Source organism: Astyanax mexicanus, unplaced genomic scaffold (genome assembly GCF_023375975.1).
Source record: "Astyanax mexicanus isolate ESR-SI-001 unplaced genomic scaffold, AstMex3_surface scaffold_31, whole genome shotgun sequence".
NCBI classification, from domain to species: domain Eukaryota; kingdom Metazoa; phylum Chordata; class Actinopteri; order Characiformes; family Acestrorhamphidae; genus Astyanax; species Astyanax mexicanus.
The window spans coordinates 3,045,669-3,064,357 of record NW_026040041.1 but is presented as its reverse complement, the minus strand read 5'-3'; the positions used below and the strand labels follow the sequence as shown (position 1 = coordinate 3,064,357).

General features: G+C 39.6%; 1 protein-coding gene across 1 annotated transcript in view; it reads right to left on the bottom strand.

Moving 5' to 3' along the window:
* The window catches only part of LOC125788842 (H-2 class I histocompatibility antigen, TLA(B) alpha chain-like), a 113,312-nt gene extending 94,916 nt beyond the window's left edge, over positions 1–18,396 (bottom strand). The window contains exons 1-7 of the mRNA XM_049472719.1: positions 18,325–18,396; positions 14,561–14,827; positions 13,719–13,997; positions 12,123–12,407; positions 11,718–11,837; positions 11,016–11,057; positions 4,469–4,531 (exon numbers count right to left, since the gene is read on the bottom strand). Of these exons, the coding sequence (XP_049328676.1) occupies positions 4,469–4,531; positions 11,016–11,057; positions 11,718–11,837; positions 12,123–12,407; positions 13,719–13,997; positions 14,561–14,827; positions 18,325–18,391 (1,123 nt within the window). The 5' untranslated portion in view covers positions 18,392–18,396. The remainder of the gene's footprint in view (positions 1–4,468; positions 4,532–11,015; positions 11,058–11,717; positions 11,838–12,122; positions 12,408–13,718; positions 13,998–14,560; positions 14,828–18,324) is intronic.
* Between the last annotated feature and the right edge of the window lie 293 nt (positions 18,397–18,689).

Here is an 18,689-nt window from a genome sequence, read left to right as displayed (position 1 = left end):
TACATATGGAACAGCTCTCTCTCTATGTGCTCCCACGCACGGAACATCCACTGGTTTTGGGAGCACCATGGCTAAAGACACACGACCCCGTCATTTCATGGAGTCTGGGAGACATCACTGCCTGGTCTCCTTTCTGTTGTGAGAACTGTTTATCTTTAAATTCACTCTCTCTGCAATCTACCTCTGTTGAAAGCCCTAATTCTGTAGATTCCCCTGCTATTCCCTCCGAGTACTATGATTTTTCTGATGTTTTTAGTAAATCTAAAGCTACCCAGTTACCTCCGCATCGCCCCTATGATTGCTCTATTGATTTAATAGAAGGTTCTGTTCTGCCCAAAGCTGGTGTGTACCCACTCTCTCGTGATGAGGAGAAGGCTATGGAAGAGTATGTTAGTGAAGCTCTTGCGCAGGGTTTCATTCGCCCATCCAAATCCCCTGTTGGTTCCGGTTTCTTCTTCGTGAAGAAGAAGGATGGGGGTTTGAGACCCTGCATAGATTACAGAGGCTTAAACGACATTACCAAAAAGTTCGCTTACCCGCTCCCGTTAATCCCAGCAGCTCTAGAACAGTTACGTAATGCCGTGTACTTCACCAAACTCGATCTCCGTAGTGCTTATAACCTCATTCGCATCAGGGAAGGTGACGAATGGAAAACAGCGTTTTCCACCACCAACGGCCACTATGAATACCTGGTCATGAGCTACGGTCTCGCTAAAGCCCCAGCCATATTCCAGTCGTTTATGAATGACATATTTCGAGATCTAATTAATCACTCTGTTGTCCTTTTTATAGACGACATCCTAGTCTATTCCCCAGATCTCCCCACACACGTACAGCATGTCCGCCAAGTTCTCCAACGCCTGAGAGAACATAGCCTGTTTGCCAAAGCCGAGAAATGTGAGTTCCAGTTATCAGTTCCTCCGGTGTCCTTATGGACGATGAGAAAGTAACTGCCGTTACTAATTGGCCTGTGCCCCAGACCATTAAAGAACTCCAGCGATTCCTTGGCTTAGCTAATTTTTATAGGCGGTTCATCCGTAACTTTAGCTCCATTGCTGCGCCCCTTACTGCCCTCACTAAGGGGGCTGATAAAATCCTGAAGTGGTCAACCGAAGAGGATCGCGCTTTCTGTGAGCTGAAAGCTGCGTTCACTTCAGCCCCGGTACTTAGGCACCCTAATCCCGAGTTTCCCTTCGTAGTGGAAGTGGACGCTTCCGAATCGGGTGTTGGCGCGGTTCTCTCTCAGCGTAGTGGGTCGCCACCCAAATTGTTTCCTGTAGCCTTCTTCTCACGCAAGCTTTCCCCTGCGGAGCGTAACTATGGGATAGGGGATAGGGAACTTCTTGCTGTGAAATTAGCTCTAGAAGAATGGCGTCACTGGCTGGAGGGGTCCGTTCATCCGTTTACTGTGTATACTGATCACAAGAATTTGGAATACCTCCGCACGGCTAAACGACTTAATCCTAGACAAGCACGTTGGTCTCTTTTTTCTCTCGATTTAACTTCTCGATCTCGTTCCGTCCGGGAAACTGTAATACTAAAGCTGATGCGCTGTCCAGGGTTTACAGCACTGTGGACAGCACATCCCAGCCCCAGGAGGCTGAACGCATCCTTCCTCCCTCTGTACAGATCGCAGCCATTCAATGGGAGTTAGATGATCAGATTCGCCAAAGTAACGTTAATCAACCCAATTCTGAGGACTGTCCTCAGGGTAAAACGTTCGTACCTGTCCAGTTTCGAGACAAGCTCATCACCTGGGCTCATTCCGCTTTAACCTCCGGTCATCCTGGTGTCACACGCACGTTACAGTTACTCTCTGCCCATTACTGGTGGGCTTCTATGCGTGCTGATGTTCACTCGTTCGTTACCTCCTGCTCTGTCTGTGCGCAATGTAAAACGCCTAAAACCCTTCCAGCCGGTAAGCTACTACCTCTCCCTGTACCTGAGAGACCTTGGTCGCATATTGCTGTTGATTTTGTTACTGATCTGCCTGTATCTGAGGGTTATACTACAGTTCTCACTGTTGTTGATCGTTTTTCTAGAGGGGTTAAATTTATTCCTTTCCCAGCTCTGCCTACTGCTTTCCAAACTGCTCAGGCTATTTATATGCATGTATTTAGACACTTTGGTATCCCCGAAGATATTTTGTCTGACCGTGGTCCTCAATTTACCTCTCGTGTGTGGAAGGCATTTTTTGAACATCTCGGTGTACATGTTAGTCTCACTTCTGGGTTTCACCCTACATGTAATGGTCAGTGTGAGAGGGTTAATCAGGAACTCGGGAAATTCCTCCGCGCATACTGCTTCAAACATCCCACTGATTGGTCGCAATACCTCATTTGGGCTGAAATAGCACAAAACTCCCTAGTTAACACTACCTCTGGCCTCACCCCCTTTCAGTGTGTTCTGGGTTTTCAGCCTCCTCTAGCTCCTTGGACAGCGGTGTCCACTGATGTGCCGGCTGTGGACGAATGGATGAAGCGCAGTGAGCAGGTGTGGGAGGACACGCATCGTAAGATCTCTGAAGTACTGCGTGTGTACAAGGAGCGTGCTGACAGGCACCGTGGTGACAGCCCAGACTACCAACCAGGAGATCGGGTGTGGCTTTCTACCTGGGACTTTAGGTTTGAGGGTAGTTGTAGAAAACTCCTGCCTAAGTTTATTGGTCCTATTAAGATTTTGTCATGAATTAATGATGTTACGTACAAGGTGGAGTTACCCCCTCAGTATTGTATTAATAACTCTTTTCATGTATCTCTCCTCAAGCCTATGGTCCCGGGTCCGCTCGCTGACGCTGCACCGGCTGATGTTCCACCCGCGGCTGTGGAGGGGGAGGGGTCGTCCACGTATGCTGTCCGGGAGGTGCTGGATTCACGCAGACGTGGGGGTGTACTCCAATACCTTATCGATTGGGAGGGGTATGGTCCGGAGGAGCGTTGTTGGGTGGCTGCCAAAGACGTGCTGGACCCTGCCTTGCTCGTGGAGTTTCATGCTCGTTTTCCTGGTAAGCCTGCTCCTAGGCCCCGTGGACGTCCCAAGCGTCCTCCGACCTCCTCTGCTCCAACTCGTCGGGTTTCTCGCTCTGGAGAGCCCCGTCTGTCTGGCACCTCCGCTCCGACACCTGCACCTCCTGCCGGTACTCCCTGTCCGCCGGGTGGTCGTCGCCGGGGTCGGCCCCGTTCTGCCTCCGCTCCGGGCCCTCAGGGGGAGGGTACTGTCATGTCTGGTGCTGAAAGCACGTCTGTGTCTCCCACATCCAGCTCTATCTGCGATTCTCACAGTAACAACTACAATACCCAGAACGCACCACTCCATGACACAACACACACTCCCGATCACGTGTCACGTCACATGACGCCACCAGGAAGCCCTGAGTACTGATTACCCACAGTATTTAAGGACCATGCTCACGCTCACACCTCGCCAAGTATCTGTTTGGTAAATCCTACAATACAAAGCGTTTCTCTTGCCCTTGATATTCTCCGTTTATGATCTTGTTTTTGTTTTCTACCGACTTTGATTTTTGCCTGCTCCCTTGTGTTGGATACCCGTGTATGACCTGGACTGTTTTCTGTACTTTGGATTTTTGCCTACCCTGTTATACTGCCTACCCGTGTATGAACTCTGGACTGTCCTCTGGTTATGGTATGGTTTCTCTACACTGTGTATTTTTGGTACTGACCTTGTTTCCGTTGACTACCTCTGTCTGCTCTATAACTTTAAATAAAGTTACTTTATTGTATCTGCACCAGTCTCATTCCTGTCTGGCCTTGACATAAATGCCCTGTTTTCAGCTGTTTTACACTCACCTACTCGAAAGGAGCAGCGGAGGGGGCTGTGACTCGCGTTGAGCGGCTCTGAGCCGTAAGGCGCTACCTGTCACGTGATCTTCTGAGCGTGATGTGATTGTCTGGTTGTTGGCTCGATTGAAGACTGAATCGATTGCTCATCCTGTGTGTCCCGGATGTTTACAGCGAATTTTGAGTGTTGTAGTTTAGCAGTCGAATTTGACAGGTCGAATTTGAGCAACCTGAATTTATTTTAATTGAATTTTTTAAACTTGAATTTTTACTTTTGAATTTTTTTTACATTAAAATAAAATAAGTGAAAATGATATACTGAAAAATTAAAGTGTTTAATTCAGAGGCAAAAAAATCACATGCAATAATTCAATGTAAAATAATTCAGTGCTAAAAATTCAAGTGCTTTTAAATTTCAAAGTCTGGTGACACTGTTTTACTTCCATAATGTTCCATGTTACATTCTTTATGAATATGGGTTGATACAAAGCTCCCTTGAGCTAACCTGTTGGAACTACACAATCAGTGAAATCTAAATTGTTACATTTGTTTTGCAAAAAACTCTTCACAGATCTGTGGCAAAACTGAATTTAGTAAAACTAGTCTTTACACCAAGTGAAATCAATTCACAAGCTTTAGAAGTAGTTAAGGTTAAGTTGTTAACTCACCATTTTCAAGGAGGGGTTGCAATGACTGTGGAGTCTCTCCTGCATTATTGTCGCTGCGCTGGTCTGGAAAAAATCATATGACAGGTAAAAGATAATCATTTATTAATCCTTGAGAGAAAGTTGGAGTGTTTCAGTATCTTACATACAGATACACAAATGTAACAGAATATAAATACAATAAAAATATAACAAAATAAAAATATTTTTCCTCCGTTTCGGAACACTCCTTTAGTATAGGGAGTATACGGTTCTAGGTAGGGTTGTATTATAGGGGAGTATCAGTTATTTTTGACAGGGGATTTTGAGTTTTATACAAAGTTTAATGTCGAGAAATTATTTTAGTCTAGTTTTAGTCAATTCAATTTCTAAAATATTTAGTTTAATTCATGTCGCTCATAATTGGATGTAACTGGATTTCAGGAGGGTTCCCTTGAGGGGGGGGGTGAGGGTCTTATCAGAAAAAATATAATCGTTTAAATTGAAATCAGACACAAAATGATATACAGGGGAGAGGTCTCTAACTTTTACTATAAACATCTAAAATAAAACGTCTAAAATAATATCACAATATTTTACGGTATTTTCACGATAACTATTCTTAGCAATATGACAAAACACTTAAGCACAAAAATTATTTCAAGAATACACTACTGTAACAAATGTAAATTAAATTGTATTATTGCATATGATATGATATTGCACACCCCTAACTGAGATTTGATCTGATTTGTAAAAGAAGTCAATGATCAAGAAAGTCATGATGCTAATAATAATGCTCTCCATATATCTCCATATATCCAGGATTAAAGTAAAATAAATGATACTGGACAGATATAATCTGTCTCTAGTAGATTTGTAATGGGAAATGAGAACAGTGTGAATGTTTTCTTGCTAAAAAAAAAGTTAAAAGTATAGTCATTGTAGAGTACTTTAGGGGACTGTACGCAGTATAGGGTAGTGTAGTTATTGTAGAGTACTTTAGGGGACTGTAGGCAGTATAGGGTAGTGTAGTTATTGTGGAGTACTTTAGGGGACTGTAGGCAGTATAGGGTAGTGCAGTTATTGTAGAGTACTTAATGGGACTGTAGGCAGTATAGGGTAGTGTAGTTATTGTAGAGTACTTTAGGGGACTGTGGGCAGTATAGGGTAGTGTAGTCATTGTAGAGTACTTTAGGGGACTGTAGGCAGTATAGGGTAGTGTAGTTATTGTAGAGTACTTTAGGGGACTGTAGGCAGTATAGGGTAGTATAGTCATTGTAGAGTACTTTAGGGGACTGTAGGCAGTATAGGGTAGTGTAGTCATTGTAGAGTACTTTAGGGGACTGTAGGCAGTATAGGGTAATGTAGTTATTGTAGAGTACTTTAGGGGACTGTAGGCAGTATAGGGTAGTGTAGTTATTGTAGAGTACTTTAGGGGACTGTAGGCAGTATAGGGTAGTGTAGTTATTGTAGAGTACTTTAGGGTACTGTAGGCAGTATAGGGTAGTGTAGTTATTGTAGAGTACTTTAGGGGACTGTAGGCAGTATACGGTAGTGTAGTTATTGTAGAGTACTTTAGGGTACTGTAGGCAGTATAGGGTAGTGTAGTTATTGTAGAGTACTTTAGGGGACTGTAGGCAGTATAGGGTAGTGTAGTTATTGTAGAGTACTTTAGGGGACTGTAGGCAGTATAGGGTAGTGTAGTTATTGTAGAGTACTTTAGGGGACTGTAGGCAGTATAGGGTAGTATAGTTATTGCAGAGTACTTTAGGGGACTGTAGGCAGTATAGGGTAGTATAGTTATTGTAGAGTACTTTAGGGGACTGTAGGCAGTATAGGGTAGTGTAGTTATTGTAGAGTACTTTATGGGACTCTAGGCAGTATAGGGTAGTATAGTTATTGTAGAGTACTTTATGGGACTGTAGGCAGTATAGGGTAGTATAGTTATTGTAGAGTACTTTAGGGGACTGTAGGCAGTATAGGGTAGTATAGTTATTGTAGAGTACTTTAGGGGACTGTAGGCAGTATAGGGTAGTGTAGTTATTGTAGAGTACTTTAGGGGACTGTAGGCAGTATAGGGTAGTATAGTTATTGTAGAGTACTTTAGGGGACTGTAGGCAGTATAGGGTAGTGTAGTTATTGTAGAGTACTTTAGGGGACTGTAGGCAGTATAGGGTAGTGTAGTTATTGTAGAGTACTTTAGGGGACTGTAGGCAGTATAGGGTAGTATAGTTATTGCAGAGTACTTTAGGGGACTGTAGGCAGTATAGGGTAGTATAGTTATTGTAGAGTACTTTAGGGGACTGTAGGCAGTATAGGGTAGTGTAGTTATTGTAGAGTACTTTATGGGACTCTAGGCAGTATAGGGTAGTATAGTTATTGTAGAGTACTTTATGGGACTGTAGGCAGTATAGGGTAGTGTAGTTATTGTAGAGTACTTTAGGGGACTGTAGGCAGTATAGGGTAGTATAGTCATTGTAGAGTACTTTAGGGGACTGTAGGCAGTATAGGGTAGTGTAGTCATTGTAGAGTACTTTAGGGGACTGTAGGCAGTATAGGGTAATATAGTCATTGTAGAGTACTTTAGGGGACTGTAGGCAGTATAGGGTAGTGTAGTTATTGTAGAGTACTTTAGGGGGCTGTAGGCAGTATAGGGTAGTATAGTCATTGTAGAGTACTTTAGGGGACTGTAGGCAGTATAGGGTAGTATAGTCATTGTAGAGTACTTTAGGGGACTGTAGGCAGTATAGGGTAGTGTAGTTATTGTAGAGTACTTTAGGGGACTGTAGGCAGTATAGGGTAGTGTAGTTATTGTAGAGTACTTTATGGGACTGTAGGCAGTATAGGGTAGTGTAGTTATTGTAGAGTACTTTATGGGACTGTAGGCAGTATAGGGTAGTATAGTCATTGTAGAGTACTTTAGGGTACTGTAGGCAGTATAGGGTAGTGTAGTTATTGTAGAGTACTTTAGGGGACTCTAGGCAGTATAGGGTAGTATAGTTATTGTAGAGTACTTTATGGGACTGTAGGCAGTATAGGGTAGTGTAGTTATTGTAGAGTACTTTAGGGGACTGTAGGCAGTATAGGGTAGTATAGTCATTGTAGACTACTTTAGGGGACTGTAGGCAGTATAGGGTAGTGTGGTCATTGTAGAGTACTTTAGGGGACTGTAGGCAGTATAGGGTAGTATAGTTATTGTAGAGTACTTTAGGGGACTGTAGGCAGTATAGGGTAGTATAGTCATTGTAGAGTACTTTAGGGGACTGTAGGCAGTATAGGGTAGTGTAGTTATTGTAGAGTACTTTAGGGGACTGTAGGCAGTATAGGGTAGTATAGTCATTGTAGAGTACTTTAGGGGACTGTAGGCAGTATAGGGTAGTGTGGTCATTGTAGAGTACTTTAGGGGACTGTAGGCAGTATAGGGTAGTATAGTTATTGTAGAGTACTTTAGGGGACTGTAGGCAGTATAGGGTAGTGTAGTTATTGTAGAGTACTTTAGGGGACTGTAGGCAGTATAGGGTAGTATAGTCATTGTAGAGTACTTTAGGGGACTTTAGGCAGTATAGGGTAGTGTAGTTATTGTGGAGTACTGTAGGGGACTGTAGGCAGTATAGGGTAGTGTAGTCATTGTAGAGTACTTTAGGGGACTGTAGGCAGTATAGGGTAGTATAGTTATTGCAGAGTACTTTAGGGGACTGTAGGCAGTATAGGGTAGTATAGTTATTGTAGAGTACTTTAGGGGACTGTAGGCAGTATAGGGTAGTATAGTTATTGTAGAGTACTTTAGGGGACTGTAGGCAGTATAGGGTAGTATAGTTATTGTAGAGTACTTTAGGGGACTGTAGGCAGTATAGGGTAGTATAGTTATTGTAGAGTACTTTAGGGGACTGTAGGCAGTATAGGGTAGTATAGTTATTGTAGAGTACTTTAGGGGACTGTAGGCAGTATAGGGTAGTGTAGTTATTGTAGAGTACTTTAGGGGACTGTAGGCAGTATAGGGTAGTATAGTTATTGTAGAGTACTTTAGGGGACTGTAGGCAGTATAGGGTAGTGTAGTTATTGTAGAGTACTTTAGGGGACTGTAGGCAGTATAGGGTAGTGTAGTTATTGTAGAGTACTTTAGGGGACTGTAGGCAGTATAGGGTAGTATAGTTATTGCAGAGTACTTTAGGGGACTGTAGGCAGTATAGGGTAGTATAGTTATTGTAGAGTACTTTAGGGGACTGTAGGCAGTATAGGGTAGTGTAGTTATTGTAGAGTACTTTATGGGACTGTAGGCAGTACAGGGTAGTGTAGTTATTGTAGAGTACTTTAGGGGACTGTAGGCAGTATAGGGTAGTATAGTCATTGTAGAGTACTTTAGGGGACTGTAGGCAGTATAGGGTAGTGTAGTCATTGTAGAGTACTTTAGGGGACTGTAGGCAGTATAGGGTAATATAGTCATTGTAGAGTACTTTAGGGGACTGTAGGCAGTATAGGGTAGTGTAGTTATTGTAGAGTACTTTATGGGACTGTAGGCAGTACAGGGTAGTGTAGTTATTGTAGAGTACTTTAGGGGACTGTAGGCAGTATAGGGTAGTATAGTCATTGTAGAGTACTTTAGGGGACTGTAGGCAGTATAGGGTAGTGTAGTCATTGTAGAGTACTTTAGGGGACTGTAGGCAGTATAGGGTAATATAGTCATTGTAGAGTACTTTAGGGGACTGTAGGCAGTATAGGGTAGTGTAGTTATTGTAGAGTACTTTAGGGGGCTGTAGGCAGTATAGGGTAGTATAGTCATTGTAGAGTACTTTAGGGGACTGTAGGCAGTATAGGGTAGTATAGTCATTGTAGAGTACTTTAGGGTACTGTAGGCAGTATAGGGTAGTGTAGTTATTGTAGAGTACTTTAGGGGACTGTAGGCAGTATAGGGTAGTGTAGTTATTGTAGAGTACTTTATGGGACTGTAGGCAGTATAGGGTAGTGTAGTTATTGTAGAGTACTTTATGGGACTGTAGGCAGTATAGGGTAGTATAGTCATTGTAGAGTACTTTAGGGTACTGTAGGCAGTATAGGGTAGTGTAGTTATTGTAGAGTACTTTAGGGGACTCTAGGCAGTATAGGGTAGTATAGTTATTGTAGAGTACTTTATGGGACTGTAGGCAGTATAGGGTAGTGTAGTTATTGTAGAGTACTTTAGGGGACTGTAGGCAGTATAGGGTAATATAGTCATTGTAGAGTACTTTAGGGGACTGTAGGCAGTATAGGGTAGTATAGTCATTGTAGAGTACTTTAGGGTACTGTAGGCAGTATAGGGTAGTGTAGTCATTGTAGAGTACTTTAGGGGACTGTAGGCAGTATAGGGTAGTGTAGTCATTGTAGAGTGCTTTAGGGGACTGTAGGCAGTATAGGGTAGTGTAGTCATTGTAGAGTGCTTTAGGGGACTGTAGGCAGTATAGGGTAGTATAGGCAAGATAGAGTAGTATAGGGTACAGCTTCTATATTCTACAGTTTTCCTGTGCGTGTATCTAAAACTCTGAGCTATATTTCTAGCGTATGAATATTTATAGCTTTTGCATTTGGGTAACATAAGAATTTAGGAATGTAATTGCTTCAATGTGATGCGATCTGATTGGCTGCTGATTTTAGTATAAAAGTGTGATTTGTATGATATTAGGTTCATAGTAAAGCTACAAACATCAAGGACCCTTTATTTTCTGATACATGTTGCCTGTGAAAGAACTTCAAGGTTCGAGGCAAGTCTACTAGCTAAGGATATTTCTCTGATCAGGGAGAAGAGGGCAAAAGCATCTGGTAAATGTAATTTGTTCAAGAATCTTGGACACCTCCACCAATTACATCTTGCAAAGTTTAATTCAAGTAAATTAAAGTTTCATGTTATTAATGATGAGACCATCCACTGGTTGAAATATAACTGGAAGGTCTTATAATGCTCAAGCCCAGAATCCATTCAAGGATAAATGCCACCCTTCAACAAAAAGAGCCAATTAGATTGCTGTTTGCACTGTGAGTGGAGGAAGCTGCTAATACATGTGCTCAATTTACACATGCATTTCTGGACAAGCTGAGAGATTCAGAAGCAGTATCTGAAGTGGGAGGAGCACGTGGACTGAAGTGGTAGAGTAATATTACAAGATTGTTACAAAAATATAGGTGACACAGTTTTATGCACTATGGGCTGAGAGCTCATGCAGCTCCACCAGAGTTCTCTAGTGCAGGAGTGAAAATCTGAGACGACGTTCTTGCTATTACATTTGTCAGTAGAGCTACATAATGGTGCTTTAAAAAGATACATTTTATTATTGATCAGATTCTGTTTACAGGTCGTTTGAACTGACTACTGAGTATTTTATCATTTGTTGGTGCCACTGCTCTAGCCTCAGCCTTCTTACTGTTTTTTTTGTTTAATTTTCTTTGTGCAGAATCATTCACTGTGAAATGTACCTGTGATGAAGTAGGCTATACCCCTCTTCATCACCATAAAGACTATATTACTTACCTGTGTACACTCATGCTCAGCCTGTTGAGACAAAAGGGTACTACACGTAACTCAAAACCTTTTACTTACCTGCGTGAGTCCATCCTTGCAGAAGAGAGGGGGAGTGTGTACCTGTAAAAGAAAGGGAAGAAATGTGAATGTGTATTTTATATGTACATTGAAATTCGTACAGATTTCAGCACTTACAAACTGATTAGAGTTTGCTACTATTATTATTATTATTATTATTATTATTATTATTATTATTATTATTGTTATTCTTATTATATCATAGTACCATGTACTTGGTGTATCATTACCCGGTTCTACCCGTGTGAGAAATGGTATGTTCATGGGAGGGGTTAATGGTATAAAAGGTGTACTGGATCTATGAGTAAGGGGGGCAGATAGTTTGGGATATCGGCCATGAAAAGAAGCTCTATACGACTGTATAGGAGATAGACCTTATTCTCTGCGTGAAGAGATTATTTTGTGTTTGTTTACTTTTTCGTTTTCTTTCTCGTCAAGTACGTACGCCTGTAAATTTGTAAATATTAGTGCTGGTGTGTAAATAAACGGTGTCGGATAAACTGTACCTCCTTGTTGCCATGGTTACTGGCCCTGCTTCTGAGCGCTCGCCCTACACTACCCATAAAGTTTCGTTCTGTCCTTGCTGGATATGAACGTGCTTTATCACAGTACCCTTTCTTGAAAATAAACTAAAATTCTGATACTTAAGAAAATACTAACTAAGAGAGCAAAAAAGACCTGTAATAAAGCAACTCTACTCACTGAGTAATTTAAAACAGGGGTTTGAGCACCAAACCACCACCACAGCCACAAAGATCAAAACTCCAATAACTCCATATAAATGCAGAGAGCTGTTCTTTGCGCAGTTACTGCATCTTCCATCTAAAAAAACACAAACAAAAAAAAAGGATCAGTAAAACTGACTTATATATACTGATCTACAACGGATGATCATTAATGGTTATAAAAAGGCCGTAAACAGTACAGAGGGTTAGATGCATATTAAATTAGGACATGTACACTAGGTTGTAGCTAATGAGTTATCTGATTTAGTGAGTCGTACGTGTACATAAAACATATAACACATAAAGGATCTCTTCTTGCTATCCACACTGACTTCTGTGTGTAGCAGCATCCACACTTGAGGTATATCATAGTTATAATTACCCCATTTTTCAGTCATTGGTGTTTGGAGGGTGCGGTGTGTCACAAAACACGTATAATCTGCTGAATCATCTTCTGGGATCTCCACGCTCTTCCTCAGCTGGTAGGTTCCATCATCATTGGGTTTAACTCCAGAAGATGTTATCCGATGTTCAGGAAAGAAAGTGCTGAACTTCCTCATCCTCATCTTCACATTTATGGGGTAGAAGTGTGTGGTCATACAAGTCAGTATCAGCTTGCTTGTGTCTTTCATAGACTTCTTTGCGAACACGTAAACATCAGGTGGAGCTATGGGAAAAAACATAGTGTAAACACCAAGTTTACACTTTACAATTTACATTTATTCCACTCAGTGTGTAAAGTTTAAGGTGAATTATTTTGAATTCACTGAAAGCAGCTGTCTGTATTATGTAGTGTCTAAGCAGAAGCATTTCTGAGTGGAGAAGAATATGGATAAAATATTGTGTTTAATGGTACCAGTGTGCTGAAAGCACCATCCCTGCTAATCCTAATGTAATATAATCATTCTAAAAACTGGGGTGTTGGGACTCTTTTCGCTGGAGTTCTTCTTCATCTGGCCACTTATTATTCTGGTACTTACGTCATACAGACAGCCTCTAAAAGAGGATCCGGCTCAGTTTTACTGAACGCGAGTGGCTGGTGGAGCAATGGAGACTTCAGAAGGGGAAAATTAGAGCTCAGTAGCTCATTCACTCATAGTAAAACCAAAGAAACGAAGGAGTGAAGATTCTGACTGAGTGCTCTCTCTCTCTCTCTCTGCCTGAACATAACCTGGAATCGTATTCATTCGCTCTGAAAGGAGACCGCATCACACCCGCCCAGTTTAAAATGATTCTTCCGCATGCTCGGTGCAATTACACATTCTCAATGTGTAATTGCACATTGAGAATGTGTAATAAATCCCCTAAATCCCAAAACTTACGGACATTAGCTTTAATTTAAATGTGTTTATAAAACATGTATTACAAAAATAGATGGATATAAATACTTTGTTTTGAATTACTTAACTTTGGGGATCATCATAGTACTGTCAAAACTTCTGGTGACCACGTGTTTTTCCATACTATCCTGTTTTCTGTCTGGGTCATTAGACTCCATTTTCATGGACTTTCTAATTGTATATATCATATTTATGGCTGTCCATCTCTGCTGTTATCTTCAGCTGTTACATATTTCCTGACAAACCAGTATCATAACCATAATGTATCCAAAACACCTTCAGTTTAGTTTTCTCTGAGTCTCAAGCAAGAGGAAAGGCTTGATATTATTTAATATGGAGCTAATTATGGTTTTCTTTAGCAAAAGTGAAAAGTCTACTTCAGCATTTTTGTATTGATACAATGATATGTATATTTTAAGCTTCACTTCAATATTCTCAAGAAATTAATGAAAAAAGGAGAATATAATGTATTAATGACACTATATAGCTTGGGGCAAAGCCTGATGTGAATGTACTGGATTGGGGTGTCAGTTGGCTCTTGTGTCTATGATGCACATTGTCATATTTTATTGCACACTGCTAGACCTGAGTTCAAAGCTATCATGAGATAACAATATTAGTTAAAATTATTGACATACCCTGACTTGGTTTGCTCTCAGTAGTATTGTATTGTGAATACATTTTCAGCAAATCTTCACACTCCCTGCACTGTTTCTGCTGAAGGTAGGAATTCCACTTTTCTTCCAGATCTCTGTTCTTCGTCTTCTCTGGGGTTAAAAACCTTCCAGAGTCAGAGTCAAAATGAATCAGATCTTCTCCATCATAACCATATGCATTAATACTGTTTAATACAGTCAGAGAGCCGTCAGAATGCAGTTCACCCTCACAGCCGTATATCCACTGAAGAACATGACCGTCTGAAAGTGTAGAACAGATAGATTAGAATTTATCACAGATCTGACAGTGCAGCTGACCATTCACACAGTTCTCATTCTCACCAAAAGAAGACAGCATACTGACACAGAGAGCACATCCCTACAATATTACATTTTTAAATAACAGTGAGGCCAATTCCTTTATTTCTGCTGTAGACTGAAAACATTTGAGTTGGAGCTGAGTAGGAGACAAAAGATTAAAATTTCAGGTGGACCTACATAGTATCGATATGGGGGGTTGAATACAAATGCATGTCACCCTTTTCAGATTTTATTTGTAAAAGAAATTGAAAAACATATATAATTGTCTTTTGGGTGTAACATGAAATATATAGAAAAGTTAGTTATTTTGATTATTTTATCAGTAATGAGAGAATTGTTCTGAGAGATTTTTGTGGCCTTTGAGTTAAAGCCATAACTGATAGCTGATTATTCAGAGCTGAAACAATTACAGTTAATAACAATCATGCAAGCAAGATATAAAATCTACACCCCGCCCTCCTCTAAATTAAGATAATGGCATAAAGTAAAACCAGTATTCTTACCTGACTGAAAGTGGCCAGAGGCTTTCATCTGAATCTCCATAAGCTTGTTTAATAGTTGCCTGTCATGCTTCAGTTTGTCAGTGCTTCTTGCACAGTCAAACTCCGACAACTGCTTCAGCCAGTCCTGTTTAGGAGTTCTGGATTCGTCTGTGCTGTTGTAGAAGAAAATCTGTCTGCCGTCCAGCAGCGTAACAGCAGTGCAGTCGTAAATGTTATAAACTGAATATTTGGACTGCATTGTGTAGAGGTAATACACAGAGTGCTCATCTGCAGAGTAAAACAGAGGGTAAATCAATGGTTTTCTTAAAGGAACAGTTTGCAGTTCAATTTCCGAACACTGGAAAAAGTTGTTAACTTCATACACCCCACTGTCACGTATGAGGAGGGTGGACGTTAGAGGTGAGCGGATTGATCCAAATATCGATAATATCGATACCAACGCTGGTATTGAACAATACTTGTGTAAAAAGATCGATTCTCAAGCTTTTTTTTCTCTCCCGCACGCACTGTTGAACATGCGTATTCATCAGAGTCTACTGTCTGTAAGAGTAGCACTGCGTCCCCATTTTATTGTATTTTATTGTATTTTCTATTTTATTTTTTATATTGTGGCTGCTTCTTTTCAATCTCAAAAAATATTTATTTTCCTAATCTTAAGGGAAATACTGTTTTGATACAGTACCATTGTTTCTAAACAAAAATATTGATTGTGATATTAAAGTATTTTTGTCATGAACAATGTTTGGCAAAATTCTATCCTAGGTCTTTTGTATCCTTTGGATCTATGCAGCTTAAAATATTAAAAAGTATCGGTATTGATATCGGCAATACTGGCCCTGCATTTACTTGGTATCGGATTAATACCAAAATTCCCAGTATCGCCCACCTCTAGTGGATTTAAGTGCAGAATTATTATATTTCAATTCATTTAACAAGCAAGACAAATAAAAACAAAACAGAAAACAAACATGGGTAACTCAAAAACTAAGAAAACAGAACTTGATAAAGACTTTAAGAACACAAGGTTACAAAAGACTCGACAAGCAAACACTCATACAAAGGGCTATTTATACACAAGGAGGGTGAGGACAGGTAATGAGGGAGCGGGGTTACAAACAAGCCACAAGGTGAAAACACTAATGGCTAGGGCGGGGCTAGAGCGGAGACAGGACCATGCAAAGCACATGGAGTACAAAAACAAAACAAGGAAAACAGCAACAAACACAAAAGCAGGACAGAAACTAAAAAATACAAAACACAAAAGGCTAAAGGTGTGACACACACCTGCCACTCCCCACACTCCAGGATCACGTGAGATTGACACACAAGTTTTAAGGCTAAAGCTCACACAGTTTTCCATTATGTACAACACAGTTTTAATAAGAAAATACCCACCAAAGCTCTGCTGACATGAGCTGCCTTTACTCAGCGTGTTAATACTGATGATACATCTTGATCATGTTATTACAGAAAATATAATGACCCTTTTTAAATAGGCATGGTAATTTACAGAAAAGTAAACTAAAGTGTTTATTATTTTCAAATAAAAAAATAATAATAAAATGAGTCACTAATCCTTATTGTGATGAACATCACACTTCCCTGCTAACTGAATCAGACCAGCACATGCCCAACTAACTGACTTAGCGGCAGGCTCTTCAGGGGCCGGTTGCACCAGTTGTGCGTAAGTTCAGACGTAGGCTAGTTGTCACGTAAAAATCAGTGTTATATAAGACTATAATACTTTTGACAGTGTGCCAAGTCCTGCTGGAAAATGAAATCCACATCTCTATAAAAGTTGTCAGTGGCAGAGGTTCAGCATGAAGTGCTGTAAGATTTTGTGGGAAAACAAAACTTTAGACTTGATAATAAAACACAGTGGATCAACAGCAGCAGATGACATGTCTCTCCAAACCATCACTGATTGGTGAAAACTTCACACCAGACCTCAAGCAGCTTGTACTGTATGTCTCTCCACTCTTCCTCAAACTGACCCCAAAGAACACTGATGTGTACAACATGTGTACAGGACACTGTAAACATTTCATTGTGTTCATTTATGTTTACCCAGTTTTCCCTGTTCAAATAGGAAAAGTCATTAAAAATATATTTATCATTTATTTAAAGACGTTAAACCAGGGGTGTCCAAACTTTTTTTGTTGGGGTTATTTAATATATATAAGTCACAGGCCACAGACTCTGTAATAAAACAAATAATGAAATAATACTTTTTTAGGTATAGATATAGATATAGATATATATAGATATAGATATTATTATTATTATTATTTTTTTGTATACTATAAAAGATAGAGAGGCTTATACAGTTAATGAAAGATTGTACAAGCAACATTCGTGTCTATATATTTTTTTCATATTACAAAATATTGATATTAATTTTGATGGTACAACCATACGGCCTGACCCAATGCCTGGGTTTTATTTGATGCATGGCGAAAGCCGCAAAAGCTCCATGTGTTGATCAATCGTAGTGTGATGCATATGGATTTTTTTCTTACATACTTACATACATAATTTGAAAGATAATACTTTGAAATACATGCAAATTTGTTACTTGCTGTGAACATAAACGTGTTTTTGTCACGAGAATGTGTAACCATTCTGACAATCATGCAGCATTAATGCCCGCGCTGATCTGCATGCCTTATACCACTCAAAAAACAGCTGCTTTTTATACATAGATGCTTATACTGATTATAATATGGATAATTTAATTGCTCTGTGACAATCTAACATGCACACTGGACTTGACACATATTTAATATAATAACAAAAGTACATTTAAATATTGTGAACTCCACTGTAAATTAGGGTTGTGCCATATCATATCGTACTCAATAATATTGCCAATATTTTTTTAATATATGGTGCCATATCACCCACCCCTAATTATCACATCAGGGTTCTACTTTTTTACTTTTTTTATCAAAACAAAAATTCACACTGTTCTCATTTCCCGTTGACATTCTGGATCACTGACTTTCTGTTACAAATCTGATAAAATTATTGTATTTTTTAAATATCTCAGTCAGGGGTGTGCCATATCATATTTTATGCAATAAAAGAATTAAAATAAATGAATAAATAAACAAAAAAAATATTCTTATCGCCAAGAGTATGTTGTCTTGAAAATATTATGAAATATCATGATGTTATTTTAGGGCCATATTGCATACCCCTAGTGTAAATATTTAAATATTTAGTGTAGTCTAACTAAATTGTTATTAATTATTATTGGTGTGTTACATATATATATATATATATATATATATATAACAACATAATAAAGAAAACAATAAAAATATATAAAATATGTCAAATATATCAACATTCACAACGATGATCTTCTCAGATCAAGCTGAACCAAAGTGAAAGTAACAGGAATACGGAAAAAGGGAACAAGTAAATATTTAGTAAAATCACACACAAACACACAGGCACACACTTACAACGTACCTGCAAAGTGATAAAGAACATAGAACTGCGGTAATGAAACTAAAACGGTATTGAAAGTCATCAAAATACCTTTACCAAGCTCCCCTACGACATACACTACTTCTAACTTCTAGGCTCTACATAATGACATCACTTCATTCTGTGTTATATTAGTCGTATTGATACAAACTGTTACCTATTATAAACGAAATGTATTAAAATGCTATAAAATAATAACACAACATGCAGAGCTGAAAGTGAAAGTAACTTCTCAAACAATATCCTGACCGATTTCCCCTAAAACTCACCTCCAAACGAAGCCAGAAGAAAAGCAGACAGCAGAAAAAAAGCTAAACCTTCTTTCCTGGGAGTCATTACCTCCTCGCATTGTTATAAATACATAAAATATCCCATTGCGCACTGAGGAAACTACACACGGGAAACAAAACCAAGTACTGATGGTTTCTGGGGTGGTTGACTCATTTGTCGCATTGAACGAGTCGATTCTTTGATTCGGCTCCCCTAAGTGAACAAAAGCTGAATCATGTATCTGAACTGAACTAAATAAAGTTATAAATATACATATAAGATACTGTAGATAGATACATGCAGATATTTCTGCTTCTTATGCTTTTTCTTCTGTTTTTTTAAAAATAAGTGTAGAAACTGACTA